The sequence below is a fragment of the Cydia splendana genome, chromosome 5 (genome assembly GCF_910591565.1).
Source record: "Cydia splendana chromosome 5, ilCydSple1.2, whole genome shotgun sequence".
Classification (NCBI taxonomy): Eukaryota; Metazoa; Arthropoda; class Insecta; order Lepidoptera; family Tortricidae; genus Cydia; species Cydia splendana.
In genome coordinates this window covers 25,068,563-25,094,804 of record NC_085964.1, presented here as the reverse complement: position 1 = coordinate 25,094,804, position 26,242 = coordinate 25,068,563, and the positions used below count along the sequence as shown (strand labels likewise).

At 37.7% G+C, this 26,242-nt stretch overlaps 1 protein-coding gene across 3 annotated transcripts; it reads right to left on the bottom strand.

The window, feature by feature from the left end:
• Positions 1 to 4,444: 4,444 nt before the first annotated feature.
• LOC134790899 (uncharacterized) lies at positions 4,445 to 16,918 on the bottom strand. Of its 3 annotated transcripts, XM_063761885.1 has the most exons (4): positions 16,648 to 16,910; positions 14,502 to 14,531; positions 7,389 to 7,465; positions 4,445 to 4,938 (listed from the first exon to the last, which is right to left on the bottom strand). In XM_063761885.1, the coding sequence occupies exons 1-4, from the start codon at positions 16,733 to 16,735 to the stop codon at positions 4,744 to 4,746; spliced, it is 390 nt and encodes a 129-aa protein (XP_063617955.1). In that variant the 5' UTR covers positions 16,736 to 16,910; the 3' UTR covers positions 4,445 to 4,743. The 3 variants fall into 3 exon arrangements, 2 of the variants coding, with proteins under 2 accessions (XP_063617955.1, XP_063617956.1); XR_010144224.1 differs by lacking the exon at positions 14,502 to 14,531 and having other exon boundaries at positions 16,644 to 16,918; XM_063761886.1 differs by lacking the exon at positions 14,502 to 14,531 and having other exon boundaries at positions 16,648 to 16,903.
• Positions 16,919 to 26,242: the final 9,324 nt, after the last annotated feature.

Genomic DNA, 26,242 nt, shown 5'->3' with positions numbered 1-26,242 from the left:
TAGTAACTTAAAAAACAAAACCGTAGTAATAGGAGGTGATTTCAATATCAATTTTGCTGACACAGAAAACGTCAAAACTAAGGCTCTTTTGCAGTTACTATTGGAGCACAATGTACGTCCTGTCACTTCAGAATATACACGCATTACAGATTCCCCTTCAACAAGTCTGGATAACTTCCTTACTAATATAGAAGACTATAGAGACGTATCCGTAATTCCATGTAGCTTCTCCGATCATGACGCTCTATTCATGACAATACCAACACCTAAAATAAAAAGTAAAGAACCCCAATTATTTATTAGTAAAAGAATCTTTAGCAGAACTGCAACTAATAGCTTTCGAGATGACCTTGCACATATTAACTGGACAGACGTTCTGTCTAAACCAGAATGTAATGATAAACTACAATCATTCTATGAGTTACTTTTTAATCTGATAGATAAACATTTTCCAATAAAGAAAGTTTTACTGTAACAAAAACACCGCACGTGGCTTACAAAAGGAATAAGGAAAAGTAGTCTCAAAAAACGAAAATTATACTTACAAACCAGACATACGAAAGACGAAAACTTAAAATCGTACTTTGTTTGTTACAAAAAAACCTTCCGAAAAGCTAAACTAACAGCTAAGAAACTAAACATCCGGAGAACTTTAAGTAATGCCAAAACTAATCACGAGCCATATGGAAAATGGTTAGTGAAAATACCGGTAGAAAATAAAAAAACGGTAACAATGATACGTTGAGAATAAACATAGGTGATACTATAACTGATGATCAGGAAAAGATAGCTAACATTCTAAATAATTTCTTTGTAAACGTGGGTAAAACTGAAGTTAGTAAAGAAAACTTAGATTTTAAGTCATTTTTGAAAAAAGTAACCCAGAGTACCAAACATCGGTTCTATTTTTGTACACCCAATTACCGAACCCGAAGTAATACGTGTAACAAAAAATCTTAAAAACAGCAACGCTAGAGGCCATGACGATTTAAACACTGCAATGATCAAGAGTAACATAGATCTTTTATGTATTCCTCTCTGCATTGTCTTTAACGAAAGTATAGCACAAAGTATCTTCCCATCTCAGCTTAAAAGAGCAAAAGTAATTGCAATTTATAAAAAGGGATGTAAGTCTGATGTTAATAATTTTCGCCCTATATCCATACTTTCGGTATTATCTAAGATTTTTGAGAAGTGTTTGTCTGCCAGGTTGGAAACACACTTTAATAGAAACGGTTTATTCTCTAACTGTCAATATGGTTTTAGAACTAATAAGAATACTTCAACTGCGGTTATTAATTTAGTCACAGAAGTAATGCTGGCACTTAATGACGGATACTATTGTGGAGGGGTTTTCTGCGATCTCACCAAGGCATTTGATTGTGTTGATCACGGAATACTCCTCACAAAACTCGAATCATACGGTGTACGTGGTATGGCTTGGAATCTGATAAATTCATACCTCACTAAACGTTCGCAGTATGTAGAGATTAGAAAAGCCCAGAGTATATTTCAATCGGATGAAACTATCATAAAATACGGCGTTCCACAAGGATCTGTGTTAGGCCCTCTACTTTTTATTATATTCATTAATGATTTACCACACTGTATTACCACCGGAACACCGTATCTTTATGCTGACGATACCAGCATCATTATTAAAGCTCGCACTGAATATGAATTAAATATGAAAATGCAAAAATGCTGGTCAGATTTATGTAAGTGGTTCTCGGCTAACTGTTTAAAAATGAACTGTGATAAAAGTTTTTACATGATATTTCGTCGTGGGTTTAATAGCGCAGATCCTATTTGTAACATTCCTATTCAAAAATCAGACTGCATTACATTTCTAGGTGTTGAATTAGACCCATTTTTAAGATGGCACATACAAACTGAAAAAATCTCCAACAGGCTGGCCAGTGCTTGTTATGCTTTAAAGAGCCTATCCAGTTTTGCAGATAGTGATACTCTAAAAATGGTTTATTATGCATATTTCGAGAGCATTATGAGGTATTGCATAGAAGTCTGGGGCAATGGCATAAACATACAAGATGTGCTCATAAAACAGAAAAAGGCTCTACGGTTTCTTGTAGGATGTTCGGATGTACCTGAAACGCATAGATATATATTCGTAGAGCATAAAATTTTAACAGCTGTTTCTCTTTACCTTTACTCTATATGCCTATATGTTTTTAAAAATAAAGACCAATACAAAACAGCCAGATAGAATGTTCGCAGTAATTTTAGAAATAGGGATGACATGTTAGTAATGAAAAGTAATTTTAGATATTTTGACAAGAGTTTAAACAACACCGCAGTAAGGGTGTATAATAAATTAGATAAAGATATAAAGGTATGCCAGGATTTAAAAACATTGGAAAGAAAACTGAAGCAATATTTTATTAGTAAGCCCTATTATTCCATTAAAGAATACTTTGCTAGAGCTTTTGATTAAATTAATATTTGACATTTATATTTTAACTCTGATTATGTGTTCTCTTTTGTATTTCTTGTGTTTTAACTTATTTTCTTAATTTTATTGGTAATCACGAATTAACTGACATTTAATATACATATAATTTATTTCTTACTATGGTTTTAATTGTAATGGATTTTTATTCTTTTGATTTTTGTAATTAATTTTGACATTACCGGTGGTGTAATGTTAATATAATTGTATTTGCATGCATTGTACCTACTATGTTTTATCTGCAAATAAATGATTGATTGATTGATTGATTGAATCCGTACTTTTTAGTATTTGTTGTTATAGCGGCAACAGAAATACATCATCTGTGAAAATTTCAACTAGCTATCACGGTTCGTGACATACAGCCTGGTGACAGACGGACTGACGGACGGACGGACACCGGAGTCTTAGTAATAAGGTCCCGTTTTACACTTTGGGTACGGAACCCTAAAAATGACTCATCTAGGGCCAAAATCCAGAGAGGAAAAAGTCGAAAACGTCTTTGTATGAAAAAAATGACCACTATAGGTATAGGATACTTAAAATATGTTAAATAAACACATTTTTTTTAATTACGTATAAAATACTCAACGACCAAAGAAGCTTTATTTTCCTGAATGATAAACACTTAGAAAGAGATTATTTTATTCTTCTGTGTACCAACCATCAAAATTGGTAAAGGCCAGTACTCCTCGGTCAAAGAAGACTGAAAGTGTCCCGGCGGTCGCGAGCTGGACGGGACCCAATACTGTTAACTAATTAATGAATAACAAAATGGATGAAGGTTTTAAATGTCGGGACTAGAGATACATTGATTTATTTCATGTACAATTGTCGTGATTATAAAAAACAATATAAGAGCTGTTTCCCACCGACGTCCAGTTTTTTGCGGGCACGGTTTTTTCGCAGGATCCAGTTTTCTGTAGTTGCATACAGTATCCCGCAAACAGAATCCTCGTGTGAAAGCATCTAGACTACTAAAACGGGATCCTGCAAAAAACCGTACCCGCAAAAAACTGGACGTCAGTAGGAAACAGCTCTTAGTGTGGTCACCTGGGCCCTATTTCACCAACGTGACAAATGTCGCATTTGTCGACATCACTGTTACTGACATCACAGGCCTCCATAGGCTACGGTAACCGCTTACCATCAGACGGGCGGTGTGGTTGTTTGCCACCGACATGTTAATTTAAAAAAATCTCCACTATATCGACAGTAAATAAGTACTTATTCTGCGAAGCTAATGACAATTGTCACAAGAAATACGGCAATTGTCACGAATTTCCGACACAGAACTCATTTGCTGTCAAGAATTACCGAAAGTTCTTTGAAATCTTGTGACAATTGTCATCATTAGGGGCTGTCCATAAATTACGTCATCGATTTTTGACGATTTTGGACCCCCCCCCCCCCCCCTATAATCATCCAAAAATCATGCTTCAAATGACCCCATTTCCTCCTACTTCATGCTACCGTCATCCGATGTCCAGACCCCCCCCCCTAATTTGAAATGACGTAATTTATGAATAGCCCCTTATCATCATAAACATCACAAGAGAAATAGCTGTTTTTTGCCGATATAATAAAGTTTTTTTAAATAATACAATGATGGTGACAAACAGGAATACGGCCCGCTCGATGGTAAGCGATAACCGTAGCCCATGGATGCCTGTGACGTCAGCAACAATGAGACTTGTCGAATTGTCGCACCTGTCACGTTGGTGAAATAGGGGCCTGGACGAGACTAGTTGTACGTGCATAATCTATACTTACAATTAGTTACCCAACCTCTCGTGTGACGCTATTCTCTTTTTTCAAATAATTTCCTCGGATCCGTCTGGATCGCTGAATGAATACGAGCGCTTAATCATGTTTAGTGATTAGTTGCCCGGGGTAATTGTTCAAACAATGTTACCTACTTATTAATAATATTAGAAAAACCAAGGTACATGATCTTCAATTAAACTAATTAAATGCAATAAAATGTTTATTTAAAACATGAAGGTTAAATATTATTTATTGTGCACTATACAGAAAATAAAAGTAACAATTTAGAATCAATCAAACGTTAAAACTAATATACTTAACAAAATAATAATTTGTGAAATTTAGATGAAGAATCACAACAGTAAGCAGCTAGTGCACGTTGCATTAACACAAAGATAATAACACAAAATAATTCATAGGTGAACATAAGTAGTATCCGTTTGTCAAGAGCCACATTATTAAATCATAATTCGAAACGTGTGTTGAGTGTTCAAAACGTGCACCTTTTAAATTTTATAATATTCAGAACAGTACTGGGTGATTTCACAGTCACATCCCGCACGGTCAACAACGCGAACGTTGATGGTCGGCCAAACGTAATTGTCTACGGTTATGGTCGGTGGAGGAATATTGGGGTTGTCACTGGAGTTGCAACACTTTATCTTTGCACCGACGGTGTTCCTAGGCACCCGGCAAGCACCCTGGAACGATACATCAATATTTTGAAACCACATTACCAGTGTTATATCCGTAATTATAATCCACTCCCAATTATAATTTTATTTTTATTATAGATAAATTAAATCAAATAATAAACATCATTATGTTGAAAGTAAAACTCATTTATAGCTTGACTTTAAATAAATGTTTGCCTTATAAATGATTGTCAGCCTTCTATTCTAGTCGGTAGTGACCCTGGAAGTCCCGGGTTCGAGCCCTAGTAAGGGCAAATATTTTTTGGGTTATCACAAAAATTTATTATGAATGTTTTCTATAAATAGAGGTATAAGTATTTATAAAATAAGTACTATGTTCTATACCTATATATATCCTCGTGTAGCACCAGAGATGGGCAAAATTTATTCGAATGACGAATAACGGATAAGAATAACAAAATTTATCGCGAATGACGAATAAAAATGTCGCACGAATTATTTTTATTTGAATAAATTATTCGTCGAATGAATTGCCACGAATAATTTGTTTTTTGTAATACCTTATTAACTTTTCACAGTTTAGAAATATTGGCAATTGTGATGTGCAATGCAACTACCTAAATAGTTACTGTAAATATAAATTATACTCTGTGAGATTCGCTCTGAAGCAAACAACTGCTAAGAAAATTTGGTTTTCTCACTCTTTTATTATATAGCTATCTCTTTCTAGGTCAGAATAGAAAGTTACTAGCTTTGTGTGTGAGTAATTCATTGTTTACGCTAATTCTTCGTTTATTATACCACCTGGGCTTATCCTTTAATTCTTAACAATCTTTAACTTTTCACAACAAATATACAGTAAAAACAAGTCATATTAAACGTGTTATTAGGTATTCGTGTTGTTTATTTGAATGGAATAAGCCAAAAAACTTAAATATTTTTCGTGGATTTTCAGTGTAAGAAGTTACAGTGTACAAGTTATGTCTTTTTTTTCTTTCTTTCTCTGTAATGTATTGTATAATAACTATAAACTTATACCTACTGAAATTATCATGCAGGAAATATTAGACATGTTATAATTTTTTAAATAAAAAAATACTGAAATAAATGCTATTATTATATTGTATTCTATTCTATAACTTAGGGTTTTAAGGCACTTTCCCTCCAGGGTCCATAATTTTTTTCTTCCCTTCTTTTTTCATCTTCTTTTTTCTTCTTCTTTTTCCCTGTAGAACCAAAAGTCATCAACGTGCCGTTTTAGGGTCTCGTAGTCACCTAGAAACCTTTATAGTTCCACCATGTCCGTCTGTCCGAGGCTTTGTTCCGTGATAGTTAGTGCTAGAAAGATGCAATTTGGCATGAATGCATAAATCATGCGTTACAGGACGTTAAAATAAAAACTACAAAAAATTTTTTTAGGCAGCGTCTTACGTAGGCGAACAAATCGCGAAGGCGAGACGATGCGGCGCGGAGCGGTGCGGCGCGGAGCGGTGCGGCGCGGCGGCTGACAAACCGGCGTATGGCTCCCCTACACGATGGCCCAGCGCTGGGCCAGCGAGATGGCCATGTGATGGTTAAAACGCAACTACACGATGGCGACATTCAGTAGTGATCTATTCGTTTTTAAAGAAGCACGTGGAAGCATTAGCCGCTGCAGCAATTTACGCCACGCCATGCCACGTACCAACATTTACTTAATAGAAGAATATAATATTGTAAATTGAATTAAAATATGTTTGACATTGCAATACCCTGCCAGGGCCCATTTGACTCTGAATGTACTTAGTTTGTAAGATCTGTACTACACTATGGTTGCAATAAATAAATGACTAAAATGAATTCTATTCACCTGTCAGCAGAATTCGTTTTAGTATAAGGTTTCAATAACTGGCGGCCAGCCTTCAATGATTAAGCCACCTTATACTAAAATGAATTCTGTTTGTAGGTGAATGGAAATGTGCACGGCACTCTAATTTTTGAATCATAGGTCCAAATAATATGGAAAAAATCGTGAAACATAAACTTAATAAATACTTTAATCGAAAAATGTATCGAACATGATCGGTCTAGCCGTGACTTATTGCAAAAAAGACGTAAAAAAGCGCTTCTAAAGGTACTCCCTCATGCTTGTAATGTACATGATACTTTACTAATAGCCCCCGTTTGGTCTGTTCTGGTTCTGACAGAATAGTAACTACGGAACCCTACACTCAGCATATGGCCCGACATGCTCTTGTTCGGTATTTAATACCTATTTAGATAATATTAATAATTTATTTTAGGTAGTAGAGTAGAAAAAGTAATATTTTAGGTGATTAATTGAAAAAGTATTGAATACATTAGTGACATACATAGGTACTCGACTTGCTGAAAAAACAGCGCTCTACTAAAAAGCTCGATTCTATCAAATATGGTTTAAAAATCCGAATGCTTTGCTTTATTTCTTTCACTACTTAAATATAAGTGACTGTAAATTAATTATAAAGACTTCTTACATCAGGAATGTGCACTTGTCCTCCCGGGTAAGGTACATGTACAAGTTTTAGAGGTACAGGATATTTCGTTTTGTGACCTGAAAACAAACAGTAAAATAACATTTTGGAATGACTAATAACAAATTGTTTTAGAAATAGTGAATATGGAGATCCTGCATGCACTTGCGATTTAAGTTTGATAACGTGAAACCAGACTGTCAACGGGAAAATTCAATATGTAAAACTATCCAAAAATTCGAAGCGTAAAACAAAATACATAAACGCGCAGTCCCCTCAACGAAGCTGCATCTAACTTCGTAGGCAGGGGATTCGAACCCAGCCTTGTGCTGCAAGGACATTAATTGCTGTTTATCCATAATAATTACAGTTCTGAGTTCTAGATAAATACCTTTATCCATAGCTCAAGCTTACTAATAGCCATAGGTACATTCTATGATTTCTAAGTGGCAAGGTTAGGTTTGTAATGTACGCATTTAAAAAGTTATACTATTTATGCGTTTTGAGGATTTAATTGCCAGCAAGTTGGAAATCATTTTAATACCTTCATTTGGTCCTAAATTACCATAATCTGAGTTTGCTCCATCCCAGGAGGTATGGGTAAATTTTGGGAGCCTCAGGAGATTCATTTTACCTTGGATTGACAAGGTAAAATGAATCTCCCACCACCACTCGATGTAGAAGGAACCCACCGTCAAAATTAATGTCACTATACCAGCAAGGTTGTTGCAGATCAGACACTGGTAAAAATAAATACACGCATAAATTTTCACAAGTTTCTGTGGCGCATCTTAGTTTTAAGTTCTTTGTATTGTTTTTGTGATGTGTAAATAAATAGAAAAAAAAATGGATTTTAACACGATTTTACAAAAAAAAAAAGAAATTCAAAGTGGCGGCCATTTTTTACAATGTTTGACTACGAATTTAAATTAAGATACTTTTAGGATCCTCAGATATCAATTTTTATCACAATTAGAGCAAATTTACCGTCAGACGTACCGATTTTGAACCACAAGCAAAAAAACTGAAAAAGTGCAAAATTTTTCCACTACTCCTGGAATAGAGCAAACTCCGATTACGCTAATTTAGAACCTAGCGGACACCTGCCGTGACAATCAGTCTCAAAATTGTGTAAGACAGGTGGTGACTCGCCTACTCATTTAGTGGGCCCTACAACGGCCGCACTTATTATTATTATTATATGGCCAGAGAAAGTTCCTGTTTAGCATTTTAGTTGCCCGGTTAACCCCTGGAGCGCCCCAGAATTACCGTAGTATGGAACTCCTATACTAGTTACCAGCACACGTGTCTGTTTAGGGCGCTCCACGGGTTAATAATAAGCCTATAATAATTATAATATTTTGTTTCATAAATCCTTAAAAAACTAAATTGTATGCACTTTATATGAAGCAGGACATTTATTTAAATGGAATATTTTTATTTTGTAATACTTGTCCCTCCACATTTCCGGTTGCGGTGGCGAACTGTCAGTGCGCATGTTATTGTCTCCCGTGAAAAAAAATCGATTTCCCGTGCATAAAGTGTCAAATAAGCGTTATTCTATAAGTAATTCAGTAGAACACCAGTGAATAAACACTTTGAAGAATAAAACTCAGTGCGATCTTCAAACTCTGTGTGTAAAAGTGCAAATTAAAACCCAACGAAACCTATCAACATAACCTAAACGGAAGTCGCCATTACTCAAGCAAGTGCTACCAACATTTAGAAGTAACGTCAAGTGTCAGTGCGACAGTGACATCCAGAGTGTTGCCAGTGCAAGAAACAAATAGTACCAAAAATAAAACATGGACAAAAACACGGAGTATCTATTGTCGAAACTCGATGAAAAGCTGGAGCAACAAACTAAAACAATAACAAAATCTGTAACGGAAAACGTACTGGAAGCGCTGGACGAAAAGATGAAGAATTTGGCCAACGAAAACAATGTACTAAAAAACAAAGTATCAGAACTGGAAAAGAAAATTAATTTTATGGAAAAGGAAAAACGCAATAATAACCTTATATTTTTTGGCACCGAAGAATCAGGAAAGCCAGAATGCGAACTAGTGGATTATATAAAAGAGATCATTGTAGACTTGGGAATTTATATAGACAGCAACGAACTAAGCAACGTATATAGAATTGGACACAGGACCTCCAGCGACAAAAAGCTCCCTGTGGTGGTCTCCTTCACAACCACATGGAAGAAACACCAGATTATGAAAAAGAAAACCAGCCTCCCCCCCGGCATCTATATAAAAGAAGATTTCCCTAGAGCAATTATCGAAAAACGTAAGGAATTACAGCGGCAAGTTGAGGAAGAAAAAAAGAAGGGGAACATAGTGTGATATCTATACTATGAAATGGATAAATAAATATGTATAGCCTTTTTGAAGTATGATAAATTAATAATAAAACCACAAACGCAACAAAACACGAAAAGAAGTAGAGAAGAGTCAGATTCTCCTAAAATGTCAACACAAAAGAAAAGTAACTCACAGAGTAGCCCAGAACAAACAGTATCCAAAACAACAACAAAAGAAGTAATTAAACCTAGTATGTTAAACTATGTCGAACGCGGCAGACCCGCCCCAATATCACTACAGCCAAAAAACTAATAAACTCTATCGACAACCGGAAAAAATACAAGCAACTGAATGCAACTAATTTACAACAATCAACACAACATAATTGTCTCCCAACACGGCCGGTCCCCGCGGGAGTACTAGACCAAAACCCTCCAAAAAATCATTCAATCAACAATAAAAACCAAAGAAAGATTAAACTGGAAAGATCGCGCCGATTAAAAGTCTGCACATACAATGTAAGATCATTATCAACAAGAGAAAGACTCATAGAACTAAATAATGCTACAGAGAATATAGATTGGGACATTATAGGACTGGCAGAAATTAGAAGAATGGGCCAAAAGATCGAAGAACATGAAAACTATATCCTGTGTTATATAGGCGAAACACCAGGCTTGCACGGAGTAGGCTTCCTAATAAAGAAAACACTTAAAAATAATATAGTAAATTTTCTAGGCATATCTGAAAGAATTGCAGTTCTAAAACTAAAATTTGAGCAGTTACCAGTTACCATAATCCAAACATATGCACCCACTGAAAGTTCAAGCGAAGAAGAAATTACCAAATTTTATTATGACCTGAAGACAGCACAAGAACAAGCTGACATACATTTTCTTGTGATTGGGGATTTTAATGCGAAAATCGGACAACCAAAACCAGAAGAAAACATGGTAATGGGAAAATATGGATTTGGGAAAAGAAATAGTAGAGGGGAACGCCTTATACGACATGCTAATGAATACAAACTGTCGATAATGAACACATTCTTCAAAAAGAAGCAAACCCGTAGATGGACATGGATATCACCCAATCAGAAAACAAGAAATGAAATCGATTATATATTAACCAACACTCCAAAGTCCATAACAAATGTGGATGTACTAAACCTAGTAAACTTCCCATCAGATCACAGAATGCTTAGATGTTCACTAACCATAGCAACACCCAAAACCAGTCGAAAATCTTACCAATCATCAACAAACCTGCTCAAGACTATAAGTGAAAAAGAAACATATATCAAGAATCTAGAACACCACTCCAAAACACTTGATGAACTTTTAAAAACTAAGAATGATGTGCAAACTATAAGCTACACAATAGAACAGGTAATAATGAAAAGTCTCGAACTGGAAAACAAAACAAAAACCCACAAACACAAAATACTAGCTAAAGAAACACTGGACCTGATAGATAGACGTGGGAAACTACTACTACTAAAAAACAAAACCAGGGAAGAGAAAGACGAATTAAAACAATTATTTAAAAAAACGAACAAAGCTATCAGAGAAGATTACAACACTTACAGAAAATCGATAATTGAAAAAAACCTCATAACACTTCGAAGCTCGAAACGAGCCAACAAGGAACTGTCAACACACAAGACATGGATTCACAACCTAAAGGATGGTCAGGACAAAACAAAAAACAGAAAAGACATTCTCGAGTGTGCCACTGAATTTTACAGAGATCTCTATAAGAAATTTCCAGAAGATTCAGTAATATACGGAAGAAAAATAGAACACACCCAAGATATAACAGATCCAATAAATGAAATGGAAGTACTTAGACATATAAAGGCACTGAAAACGGAAAAAAGCCCAGGACCGGATAATCTAACCAACGAAACACTGAAAATCGGAGCACAAATACTAACCCCTTACCTGACAACATTATTTAACAAAATTGTAGAATCCGAACAAATACCACAACAATGGGGCTTATCGGACATAATATTATTATACAAGAAGGGAAACCCACAAGAAGTAGGTAACTACAGACCAATTAGTTTATTATCTCTATCTATACTCATATAAGTTATTCTCATCGATCTTGCTCAGCAGAATATCACCAATAATTAATAAAAACCAACCAATTGAACAAGCAGGGTTCCGACCGAATTACTCAACCATCGACCATATACACACTATTGATCAACTACTAGAGAAATACCAAGAATTCGGAAAACCGTTGTATATAGCTTTTGTTGATTATTCAAAAGCCTTCGATAGCATCTCACACACATCAATGTGGGAAGCACTAAGCAACAACAATATAAACCAAAAATACATAAATATAATTAAAAATGTGTACACAACAAGTGTGAACAGAATAAAACTGGAAAAGAGAGGAGAGGTGTTTCCTATAGAAAAAGGGGTAAAGCAAGGAAATCCACTCTCACCAACTCTGTTCATAGCAGTCCTTCAAGACATCTTCCAGAGCATAAATTGGACAAACAGAGGGGTGAAGATACTCAATAGACGTCTAACACATTTACGATTCGCTGACGATATAGCGCTATTTAGTGAAACTCCTGAAGAACTAGAAAAAATGCTTCAAAATTTAGCCAAAGAAAGCAAAAAAGTAGGACTGGGAATGAATACTGATAAAACTAAAATAATGACCAACCACAACCAAACCCCGATTACTGTAGAAGGACACAGAATAGAATATGTCAATAATTATATATACCTCGGAAAACAAATATCGTTCGACGCCAACAGACACGAAAACGAAGTAGATAGGAGAATAAACACAACATGGAAAAAGTATTGGTCACAGAAAGAAATCCTCAAAGGAAATTACAGTCTGAACCTCAAGAAGATCATTATGGATTCATGTATCTTACCCTCCTTAACATACGGAAGTCAGACTTGGACTTATACTAATAAGATCAAAAATAAAATCCTATCATGCCAGCACGCCATGGAAAGAAGTATCCTGAAATTGAGAAGAATAGACAAAACACGAAATGTAGACATACGCAACAAAACAAAAATCAAAGATGCACTAGAACACGCCATGACACTGAAATGGAAGTGGGCAGGCCACATAGCAAGATACCAAGATAACAGATGGACATTGCAAACAACGAAGTGGCTTGGTCCCACAGGAAAAAGACGACATGGACGACAAAAGGCAAGATGGGTCGACGATGTTGTAAAAACAGCTGGTAAAAACTGGATGACCGCAGCCCAAAACAGACAAACATGGAATAAAATGGAGGAGGCTTTCTACCCTATAGGGGCCATACAATAATATTCATATACATACTATACACATAAATATTTCAAATAATGTAACTGTATGGATAAATAAAGCTATAATATAATATAATATAATACTTGTCCCTTAAATATTTAAGGCACAATTTTAATTTAATTTTAATCAAACGAATCTTATTGTCTTTCAGTATCAGTTATCGATTGTCGATAAAATCATTTGGTATCTCTCTTTTGTCATTTGAATTTTTGCTATAATTACTCATGGACTAGAGGAACGCAGAAACAGGTTTCATTCCTGGATTACCACCTCAAGTAAAACCGCCACCTAAAGTAATTTCAAAATTAATAATTAATCTTTATTTTTGCGGCCCTCTAAATTTGTCCATGAGTGTATAAACATTCCGCGCCTTGGTAATGATTAATGTTTAAAATTATTACATTTTTAGTATAATATACAATGTGTCCGGTCAACCATATCGGAGCCGTTAAGGGCGTGTAGTACAATCGATTTCATCGATAAATCACCACGTGTTTTTTTTTTAAGTCAACGGTAATGAAATGGCGGCATTTTTAATTTTTCAAACACCTGAGCACGGGTGCACGTGGTATTTTTGGCATTATCTGTAAATTTTTCGTCCTACGAATACAAAAAATATCTCATTGGATAGCTAAACATGTAAGCAATCGATTAAAGCTAATAATTGTATGCAAACATTTCAATAGCAAGGCAAAGGTTCTTCCCTAAAGGAAGTCTCTGAATGGGGTCGACTTAACTTAGTCCGTTTTAACCCTAACAAGACACAGGTTTGCGCGTTTACCGCAAAAAAGTTAGAGTTTGTCGCGTCACCTCGTTTTGAGAGCACTCCCCTGAGTGCCGCAGCCAGTATCGGAATCCTTGGTGTCGACATTTCGAGTGAAGTCCAGTTCCGCGGTCATCTAGAGGGTAAGGCTAAATTAGCCTCCAAGAAGCTCGGTGTGCTCAACAGATCGAGACGGTATTTCACACCGGCCCAGCGCCTACAGCTTTATAAGGCGCAGGTTCGCCCACACATGGAATACTGCTCTCATCTGTGGGCAGGGGCACCCCAATACCAGCTTCTCCCTCTGGACCGCATCCAACGAAGAGCGGCTCGAATTGTTGACTGCCAGCGTCTTTCGGAACGGCTTGACTCCTTGGCGCTGCGTAGAGATGTAGCCTCGCTCTGCATTTTCTATCGCATGTATAACGGGGAGTGCTCCGAGGAATTGTTCGGATTAATCCCTGCCGCTTCTTTTCGCCATCGCCCTACGCACCAACATTACCATCTTCATCACTTGGATGGTTGGCAGTCCTCAACTGTGCGTTTCTCCAGAAACTTCCTGCCTCGCACAGCCAAACTGTGGAATGAACTGTCGCCAGCGGTATTTCCGGACCGATACGACCTACAAACCTTCAAGAAAAGAGCGTACTCCCATCTTAAAGGCCGGCAACGCGCTTGCAACCCTTCTGGTGTTGCGGGTGTCCATGGGCGGCGGTAATCGCTTACCATCAGGTGATCCGTCTGCTCGTTTGCCTCCTATTTCATAAAAAAAAAAAAAAAGTAAATAATTAGGACAGAAACGCATTACTTTTTCAGTTTTTATTTTTTTATGTAAAAACTAGGTCGTTTACCTAAATTTTTTTTGCTCTGCGTTTGTAGTACAGGATATTGGATAGACATTAATACCAAAATTACGTATCTGACATAATAACTTTAGAAGTTACAGAGGTTCCAAGATGTACCTAAAAATGTTGTTTTTTTACAAAAGGAGAAAAAATAAAACAAAGCGCTAATAATAATTTAAATTTTAATAAAAATCATAACAAAAGTATCTTAAGGCTAAAGATGACTAACTAGTTGAGTAACTGCTCAAAATAGCCCCCTCGATTTTGTAGACAAGCAGTTGCTCTTATCGCAATATGCTGCGTAGACCGCCGAATCATCTCCTTATCTTCTCTTAACATGTTTGCATGTTCAATTATTCTTTGCACTAAATCTTCCCTTGTTCCCGGTATGTCGACGTACACTCTTTGTTTCAAGGTGCCCCATAGAAAATAATCGAGTGGAGTTAAGTCCGGTATCGAGGAGGCCAAGCGACATGTCCGTCACGTCCAACCCACGGGACATAATGCTCATTCAAATAATTTCGCACATCTCTTGCAAAATGTGGAGGAGCACCATCCAGCTGCAAAATCATCCTCCTCCTGTATGCTACAGGCAGCTCCATTAATGCGTCATGGAACTGTGTTTGGAGAAATTCTAAAAATCGTGGGCCATTCATTGTCCCAGGTAGAATAATTGGCCCAACTAAAATATCGTCAATGATTCCCGCCCAAACATTTACTGAGAATTGGTGCTGGAATGAACTTGGTCTCACAGCATGAGGATTCTCCAACTGCCACAGATGCTCGTTGCGGTGGTTTACGTATCCCAAACGCGTGAAAGTGGCCTCGTCGGTCCACATAATACGTTTCAAAAACGTTTGATCCATTCGTGCTCTTCTTGTTATCCAGGAACAAAAAACTGATCTTGCAGCGTAATCTGGTCCAATAATGTCTTGTACTCGTCTGAAATGGTAAGGGTGTAATCCTTCTCTTTTTAATACTCTCCAGACTGTCCACTTGCATAAATTCATCCTGTTGGTTATTCTTCTAATGCTCAGTCTCGGGTCGTGTGTGACTAATCTTAAGATCTCTTCTTCGTCCTGGGGTGCTACAAGTCGAACACGTTCATCGGCGGGTCTTCTTATGCCGTTCTCAGCGAGCCGTGCATGAATTCTTATGAATGTGCGAGCATTCGGAATGGGTCTGTTAGGAAACCTCCTTGCGTACTCTCGAACAGCAGCATTAGCGTTCCCGTTGCAAAACCCATAAACGAAATGTATGTCAGCAGTGTGCTGACTAGAATAGTGGCCGTCTTCCATTTTAACAAAAACGGAAACAGCAGGTCCAACAACTAACAAAAGTTTCAACAATAACACAATCGAACTGAAGTAAGCCGAAGATAGCAGAAGTTTGTTATCACAACGCAGAGCGAGGGATGACTGATTGACCTGGCAGCACCCCTTGACTTATCTACCTGCTTGTAAAAGAAAAACTGGGAGTGGGGATGATAATTCTTGGGATTATCTCAAGTTATTAATAAAGGTAATTAACAGGGTCATATTTGAACACGTGTTATTTTTGAAGTATCAAAGATAGAGCTATGATTTTGGTATGCATTTCTAGCTAATATTCTGTACTACAAATGCAGTACGAAAAAAATGTAGCTAAATGACCTAGTTTGTACATAAAAAAATAAAAACTGATAAAGTAATGCATTTCTGTCCTAATTATTTACTTTCAATATTTTTTTTTGCCCTGTTATTGAAATGTTTGCGTACAATTATTAGCTTTAATCGATTGCTTACATGTTTAGCTATCCAATAACATATTTTTTCTATTCGTAGGACGGAAAATTTACAGATAATGTCAAAAATACCACGTGCACCCGTGCTCAGTTGTTTGAAAAATTAAAAATGCCGCCATTTCATTACCGTTGACTTAAAAGGAAAAACACGTGGTGATTTATCGATGAAATCGATTGTACTACACGCCCTTAACGGCTCCGACATCGTTGACCAGACACATTGTATACAGGTTCTCGTACTTGCCGATTTCTATCGTCGCGCATTGTCCATGAGCGTCGGCGGCGGCGAGCAGCGCGGCGAGCGCGAGCAGCGAGCGGACGAGCGGCGACATGGCGGCGGCGGCGGCGGCGGCGGCGGCGGCGGCGGCGGGGTGGGGCGCGATGGAGAGACTCGACTATCAACACCACAAGCAGACTGAAGCGTCGCTAATGGTTGCTTCTATGCTGCAACTGACATCCTTTTATACTACACGATACGCTTACACGCTACACGATAACCGTTGCCAATTCTGAATGAATAAAGATTTTTCAGGTCTACTCGTAGTAATTAAACCGTCTACTTTATCAAAACATACAATTAGAAACGTCCATGAATTAATGTTCATTAGAATTTAGATAAGGATAATAAGGTACCTAACCCACCTGACGACAACACTCGATAAAAATGAATTATTGATGCGGGGGAGACCGAGGTAGGTTAAAACAAAGATAAGTTGACACAGTGCACTGCAGCGTCCATATCTCACCAACAATAGAAGCTAGAAGTATAATAAACAAGAAGAAATAAATGCTTCATTTTCCATTTTAACCATCCGTTACCCATTCCAACTTCATCCTGGTATTGCTAGCGTCATCGAGTGAAGAGTTGCAAGAGATGGTAGCAAGAATACATGGGTCTTTTGAAAGGAAAGGAACGAAAATAAATATAAGCAAAACGAAAGGTGTAATACGTATGTCAGTTTTGGCATTTTTTTGATATATGTTTGATGCCTTCTGGCAGTGCTTTTTATCATTACTTATATTTTTTAAATATTTTGACTTATCAACGTTTTAAGTAAAGTCCATGTTATGTTAAAAGTGCAAAGAAGTGGTCTGAATAATACTCGTAAGGGTGGGGTAGGTATGTTGAAACACGTTACCTCGTCAATCTTTGGTCTGAGGTCAGCAAGGGCTGTTCATAGCAAACTGTTGAAATCATATTTCTTAATTTTATTTCAGGATTCTGGTTACCAATTGAAAGCTTATTCAAAAATACGTGTACTGTGTTTTTCATAATGCTTCAGTCACTAAGAACTAGTTTACTTGACATAAATGTTGATATGTAGCATAATTAATATTTTTCTTTTTAAAATTGTTTGTAACCACCTGAAAGTTGAAATTGAAAACTAAAAATGCTAAATTAAGCTGCATTTACCGATAAAAAATGCTATTAATTGTTTCAATTCATTTTGTTTCAATTATAGATATTGGATAGGATATGTTGGTGCAGCATTTCGTAGTAGAGTAGCGAGAACTGCCACGAAATGCTTCTGAACGGCCGTATATCTCGTACAGAGAAGTCGAATGGCGTCTCTCATTGGTCGGTCGGGACGAGAACAACCACTTGTTGAAAGGTATTGTGGTACCACACCGAAAAGTAAGGTCGCAAAGTACAACGATCGACTCGCTTCCATTTTCAACATCTTACCACTGATTAAGAAATAAGGGGTGACATGAGTACGTGGAGGGATGGGGAAACAGAAACTGGCACAAGCATTCTGGATGCGGTGAAGAAGTGCCTTTGACCGTTAATCACAGTATCGATATAGTTGAGTTTGGATAATAATATTAAGGTGTCGCATAATCTTAATTAATCTGAGGTCAACACTGAGATATTGACGAATCTGGTAGTACTCTCAATCTATAAGTAGCAGTGTTTAGCGACATCGAGTACATGTTGTCCAAAAAGCAAGCGATCGTCTTAAGGATGACCACGCTAGACAGGGCCCGGACCGGGCTAGAGCCTCCAGCGCTTCGTTTTCTATGGAAAGCACCACGTGATCAACAATCAGTGATCATAGAAAATGTGACCTACATCATAAAGTAGGTATTAATTTGTAAAATATTATATTGTATGCTAATGGGAAGACCTGGAAATGTGTAAGAATCAAAAGGAAAATGTAGTACCTAATTAAGGTTTTTTAAAGTAAATCTTTGAGTTAAAATCAATTTAATAAAAGGACTTAGACTCAAAATTGCAAAAAGGAGAAGGAGAGGGACTGTGCTGACACCTAAGAAATTGTAAAAGTAAAATAATAGTTTTACAGATTTAAAGGCTTGCTAGTGTTGGAAAATGTTTATTATTTAACTGTTGTAAAATGAATACATCCACACCTCGCAGAAATTCTGACGCCGGTTCTTCTCGGGTCTGAGGTTAACCTTTCCGAACCGGTGGTAATATACATAGATTGGAAAAATAAATTAACCTAGCGAGTATAAGACAATAAGATAAACTGAATTTTTGTGGCATGGTTAATGTATTATTTGTATAAAGTATAAAGTAAAATCAGTCTAATGTCATGCACATACAAATTATTTTCTTCAATCATACTATCCCGAATAAGCGAAGCAATTGACAGGTGCCAACCATGCGAACAAGCTGGATTTAGGAGCGGATACTCAACCATGGACCATATCCACACATCGGAGCAGGTAATAGAAAAATATCAAGAATACCGAAGACCGTTGTATACAGCATTCATTGATTACGCTAAAGCGTTTGACACTATATCACATTCCTCTATATGGGACGCTCTGAACCAGTGCAATGTACATCCTACATACATAAGAATAATAAGACACATTTATGAAAATGGCATCAGTAGAGTTCAACTAGACAGACTAGGACCAGACATACCAATTGACAGAGGCGTCAGGCAGGGCGACCCGCTGTCTCCAAAATTATTCTTAGCGGTACTTGAATCAGTAATCAAAAGTCTCAACTGGAACAATATAGGATTATACATCAATGGTAAATATCTGAACCATCTGCGTTTCGCGGACGATATCATATTAATGTCAGAACATTGCTCCCAGATAGAATACATGATACATACTCTACATGAATCTAGTGCAAAAGTCGGCCTGAGAATGAACTTTCTAAAAACAAAACTTATGACCAATAGCACTCAAAAGGACATAACCGTCGATGGGACGCTACTAGAGTATGTAGAGTGTTTAGGAGTGTGTATATTTACCTGGGTAAGCAGATATCATTTAGTAGTCAACGAAACGAAGAGGAAGTAGACCGACTAGTAAAAATAGCTTGGAATAAATACTGGAGCCTAAAGGAAATCCTGAAAAGTAATATGAATATGAAAATCAAGAAAAAAGTTATGGATATATGTATTTTACCTTCACTGACTTATGCAAGTCAAACCTGGCTGTTCACTGCAAAAATTAAATCAAAAATAACTACATGCCAACGAGCAATGGAGAGAAGCTTGCTAAACATAAAAAAGTTCAAAAAATACCACATATAAATATAAGAGCTGTAACAAAACTAATAGACGCTCTCGAACACGCCAAAACACAAAAATGGAGATGGGCTGGACATGTTGCCAGGCTGTCAGACTCGCGCTGGACCTTGAAAGCTACCACCTGGAAAGGACCTGCAGGCAAACGACGCTCCGGGAAACCAAACAGCCGTTGGACTGATGACATAAATAAAACAGCTGGTATAAACTGGAAATATATAGCTACAAACAGGGATAGATGGAAGTCCTTGGAGGAGGCCTTCACCCGATGAGGGGTTCTTGTCCACCACATATAATACTTTGTATATTTGTAATATGTAAAAAATTACTTAACAATAACTAATTCAAAATGACATTATACTTACCTAAAATAAATGCTGACTTATTTTTTATTGTAATGTAATTGAATGAAATGTAACGAAATTGGACTTGAATAAAAGGCTTTTTTTTTTTTATTTTTTTTATTTTTTTATTAGCCTATAGGAGTGTCCCACTGCTGGGTAAAAAGGCCTCCCCTCTTTCCCGCCATTTGGTCCTATCCGATGCACACTCCCACCACTCTTTACAAAATGTGTCAAGGTCGTCCCGCCATCTCCGTTTTGGTCTTCCTCTGCCCCGAGATCCGTCCTGTGGGACCCAGTCTGTAGCTAATTTGGTCCAGCGCTCCGGGTGCATTCGGCAGATGTGCCCTGCCCAGTCCCACTTTAGCTTGGCGGCCTTCCTGCCCACATCCACAATGCCGGTTTTGGAACGCAGTTCGGTGTTTCTAACACGGTCGGTTCTACGAACACCCAGAATGCTGCGTTCCATTGCTCTTTGGCAAACCTTGAGTCTAGACTTTTCAGCTTCAGTTTGAGACCATGTTTGGGCGCCGTAGGTGAGGATAGGCAGGATACACATGTCGATAAGTTTGCGCTTTAAAGAGAGTGGAAGGTTGCCCTTCATTAGCGTCTTCAAGGACCAGAAGCTCTTCCAGGCGTTTGCGATACGACGATCGATTTCTTTGAACTGCCTGTTATCGAAGGATACTAACTGGCCCAAGTAAATGTACTCGTCGACATACTGCATATCCTGTCCATTTACCACTACACTACGTTTCACGCGGTTCGTCATCAACTGTGTCTTGTCTCTATTCATGGTGAGTCCGACCTCAAGGCTTGCCACGCAAAGTTGTTGGAGCATTTGTTGGAGTTCTGATGCAGTGTGGGAAAATAGGACAATGTCGTCGGCAAAACGCAGGTTGGTTAACCTTTTGCCGCCGACGTCGATTCCCATTGTTTCCCAGGAGGCCGCCAGCTTACGGAATATTTCCTCTAGAGCACAAGTGAAGAGTTTAGGAGATAGCGGGTCTCCCTGTTTTACCCCCTTTTCAATAAAGAATCTGGGGCCGGGAGCGTGAAGTTTAATGCATGCGGTACTGTGATGATATATGGTGCCAACGAGTTCAATGTAAGCTTTGTCGATATTTTGATTTCGCATTGCGGAAATTACAGCAGAGTGCCTGACACTGTCAAACGCTTTACTGTAATCCACGAATGCTAGATAGATTGGTGTTTTGAACTCGTTGGCCTTTTCTATAATTTGGTTGATGGTGTGAAGGTGGTCAGTAGTAGAGAAGCCAGGCCGGAATCCGGTTTGTTCAGGGGGTTGTTCTTTGTCCAGCAGTGGGGCTATTCGATTTCCAATTACTTTTATAAACAATTTGTATAAGTGAGAAATTAAGCTAATCGGTCTATAGTTACCTATTTCTGATTTGTCGCCTTTTTTATGGAGTAGAATTATATTGGAGTGGCAAAAGTCTTGAGGTAAATTTCCTAGGTAAAGAATGGAATTAAACAAATTTGTAATATGAGGGAGTAATACTGTATTGCCTGTTTTGAGCGCTTCTGCGGTTATATCATCGTCTCCTGGGCTTTTTTGGTACTTTAAGCTTTTGAGGGCTGCATTAACTTCATATCCTCTTATGGGGGAAATTATTTCAGGATCGGGACATGTGTAACTATTGCTGGTGGATAACAGAGAAGAAGGGTCTGAATATAATGACTTATAAAATTTTGTGCAGATTTCTGTAACTTTGTCTCTGCTATTATATTTTTTCCCATCCTCGTCTCGCAGGTTCGTAATCCACGTTTTTCCATTAGAAGTGCCGTGTTTAGCTACTCTGAGAGAAGAATGTCTTTTTAGTGCTATTTCAACCAGTTTTGTGTTGTAGTTTCTGATATCGCGCCTAATGCTTCTTTTAACCTGCTTATCTAAAATAGCGTATTGTTGTTTGTCGTGTTGATTTTGTTGTCTGCATGCTATGAGGTTTATTGTGGATTTTGTTAATTTGTTATTGTTTTTCTTGGTCTGTTTGATTTTATTACTGGCGGTCCTGATGCTATTTGTTATTAGATTGTATTGAGTTTGCACGTCTGTATCTGTATCGAGTAGGCTAAATTGATTGTGTAATTCTATATTAAATTGTTCGTGGTTTGCTAAAAGAGTTTCCCGGTCTAAGCGTCTAATTTGTTTTAAGAAAGTTTTTTGTCGGTGAATTTTGATGTTGAGCCTGAGCGTTGCCCTTAAGGGCCTGTGATCGGAACTAAATTGTATTTTGTTTATCACGGAAACGTTTTTGACAATATATTGGTCAGATGAAAGGATGTAGTCTATTTCGTTTCGGATATCTTTAGCAGGCGAGACCCAAGTCCAGCGACGAGTTTGTTTTTTCATAAAGAAGGTATTACATATTCTCATTGTTCGCCCAAAAGCAAATTGGATAAGGCGGTTGCCACGCTCATTTCGGCTGCCTAGGCCATGCGGTCCAAGAATTTCGCCGTTATCCAATTCACCCCGGATTCCTATTTTGGCGTTGAAGTCGCCGAGGACCATATTCCACGTTCCTCGGTTCTCCTCGCAAGCAGTGTTAAGGAGATCATAAAAGTCTTCCACCTCGTCATTGCAATGTGAAGACGTCGGCGCATAAGTCTGGACGAGAGTGAGAGTGTGATTTTTATCAACACGGAACTTTAAGACAGCAACTCTCTCAGAGTATCCTCGAAATTCAATAATGTTGTCCTTCCACTTCTTTTTACGAGGAAGCCTACCCCGTACAGCCCGCCTGCTGTTCCGAAGTGGTAAAACACATTATCGTCTCTCTCTATGGTTTGTTCTCCTTCTCTTCGCACTTCCGACAATCCGATAACATCCCACTTGATGTTTTTTAGAGCATGCTCTAGCTCGACGAGACGCTCTTCTCTCATCAATGTGCGGACGTTATTTATGTTAAAACGTGAAGCAAATCGGTGTCCGTTTTTCTAGCCTGGGTCTTAGTCATTTGATGAGGGATCGCCGCCCGGGGATTCTTAGCACCCCTTATGCCGGGCACTCGGGGCCATGACGGGGAGTTGTGCATTTTCATGAGGGGGTTTGGACCGTAAGCCCACCACGCTGGTCCAGTGCGGGTTAGTGGGTCGTCAGAGCCTCGTTCGTTATTTAGCAGGGCATACCACGAGCAGGAGAGGTTGACTTGGGGCCCGAAAGGTGTTGGTTGAGCCCCCATATACCCCATATATTATTTATATAAAGTAAAATAAATAAATCGTTATAAAGAGGGAGAGATGTGACGATTACACAATAAACAGTACGACGCAACTACCTGCTAGCTTCAATCCGTGGAGAAGTATCATGGCGTGCGGGTGGCTGGCGGAGTGCACGAGCAACAGTTGTTTCATTTGATCACCCAGTACACAACGGAGCCTGGACGTCACAGTTATCATATTAACAGCAACGGCTTTAAGCAATCCCATATTTACTTCAAAGTTCATTGTCTTCCAGATATTTGGCATCGAAGTTGAACAATTTTAGGCTAAAAGAATGGTTTTCTGGCCATAACTTTTGTGTTAATTAGTTTAAAATTAAAACCCTGGACTCATTTTTCGAGACGTCAAAGACGAACCCAAATATGTAAATTTCGTACGTTTAAGATTTTTCACTACAAACTAGATACGAAAAACCTGTTTGTTTTAAACAATGTTTAAAAAAACATAAAAAATAAGTACTTATTAATTTCTTTGCAAACCGGAGATAAAACATTGAAAAACCGATATCCGTCTGTCTTATAATTCTATCTGTAGTGCAAAAAAAGGAGATACGATTCACAATTTGTCAAAAATCGATGAAAACCTCGGGTATAGCCCCTTAACCAGATATATCAACAAATAAGAAAAATACATTAAGTTGAAAAAAGTAATGCAGTGATGGTAGTAAACGTATGCAGGTGGTAGCGGGCTTATTATTATTATTATTGGGCCTTACGAGGTATATACAGATTTCTTCTCATGATGTGTAGGTACCATTTTCAACATAATAATATTAATTCTACATGACATCAAATCTCTCCAAATGGCCTCTACGTGTTGGATCTATATCCCCACGCACGCCTTATAAATGACCGGGCTTAAAAACCCGAGAGTTTGTAACGGAGATACAATTAATAATCTTATTTATGTAGCTAAAAGTATTAGCTTGTATAATCGGGCGTTATAATTTGGTTCACATTTTTAACGCAAAATGTACCATCCGTCTCCGGAGTGGAGACGGATGGTACATTTAAAGGTTGATGATTTTGAAGAGCGGAGGAGGGTAGGCCTTGATAATAAACGAGACGCTCTAAAGGCCCGACCACCTACAGCCTTCACCTATCACCACGTTGACGGAGTACTGACATGCCCTCGGTGTGGACGAGCACTGCAGACGAAGATTGGGTACTGCAGTCACATGAGGGCGCACGAGCGAGCGGACCAGCTCAGTTCCCGCTCCTATTAGGCATAATATAATGCAGTCGCTGTGGCCGAAATCGGCCGGGAAGAAGAGAGAGAGAGATGAGGGCGCGTTTTGGAACGCGTACAGCGCGCCACGTACGTCGGGCTACCTACGCCCGACTCTTTTAGTATGAGGGCGCCTAAGGCGCCCGGCTTCCGAACGCGTACAGCGCGCACGCTCAGAGTATGAGGGCTTGATCCAGAAAATACCAAGCTGACTTTGCATAGCATTCGCTAAGACAAAGTGTGAAAATATCTTCATCATAAATGGTAAAATTCAACATACGGTTATAGTGATACTTTTACAATTTTTTCTGCCAAAGTCGGTGCAGAGTTAGCTTAGGCGGACTCTGCATCGTATCGATTAATAAATAGAAGTTATATTTTAAACTTTTCTATTCCATTAGCGTAATTAAGATCATCTTTTAAAAACTATGAGTAGTATGTACCTAATATAATATATTTTTTTTTATGATCAGCGGTCAAACCCCTTCGTTTTATTTTAATAAGTATCCCATTCAATAATAATATTTGGTTTTATGAGATTAGCTTCTCTTAATCGCTCGTCAATTCTTACTTTCTCAAAATTAAACATATATATTACCAATCGGCTTTAAAAGCCCTTCATTTTGATACCCTACTCGATAGGTTTGCACGATATTTTTTTCTAAAGGTTGCGTATTATGGCGTATTAAGTCCGCCATATTGTTTTAATAATGACGTCACATAACCTATGTCAGCCGAGATAACGTAAGGATTCTGATGATGTATCATACGTCTAAATCGGTTATTTTTGGGCAGTCTTTTTTTTGGGCAGTCGTGTAATAAAGGTTGAGTCGGTAACAAAGTGACGAAAAAGCTCGCATAAATTACGGAAAGTATACAATCTCCATCATACTTAATCAAAAAGTGTCCATCAAAAAACCTTAACCCTTTAACTGATATTTTTTTAAAGAAATAAGTTAAAAAATTGCAAGCTCGTACGGTCTAAGTTATTATTTTTATTATTTTAAGTGAGAATTATTTTGTCCATCTGTCGTTATTTCCAAGTTACAAGACGGCAATATGTTGGCCGTTGTCGGTGAATGAATGTCACAAAGTACCAATTTTCATAGTGCGACTGAAACTTTGTAAAGATTTATTTAAATAAAATAGCTATTTTTTATATTTTGACATTTGAAATATGGGAATTAAGATAATCAGCGAAATCAAGCGTAACCAATTTTATTCATTGATATGTTTGTTCAAATTGTAGGCAATATCAAAATTTCTAAGATTTTGCCAAAGAATTTATATTTTACTAGAGATTGAATATTTTTTATCAGCCTTCCTTTTTTCGTAGATCGGTTCGAGTGTATTCTCCAATGCAAACTAAAACTTATATTATTTAACAATGCGTTTAGTAGTAGTACCTAGTAGTAAACTCTTTATTGTACAAAAAGACATTAAAAATAACATACAATTTAGAAAAAAAAACTGTGAAAAAAAAATGTCTGAGTTGAACGGAACTGAACTGTTG

Bases quoted from the DNA above. Each gene is read 5' to 3' on its own strand.
- LOC134790899 (XM_063761885.1), bottom strand. From the start codon at position 16,735: ATGTCGCCGCTCGTCCGCTCGCTGCTCGCGCTCGCCGCGCTGCTCGCC. The intron at 7,466-14,501 runs GTAAGCGATTAC...GTTTGTTTTCAG, and splicing joins AGCAGACGGATCACCTGATG to GTCACAAAACGAAATATCCT. The intron at 4,939-7,388 runs GTAAGAAGTCTT...GTATCGTTCCAG, and splicing joins GACAAGTGCACATTCCTGAT to GGTGCTTGCCGGGTGCCTAG.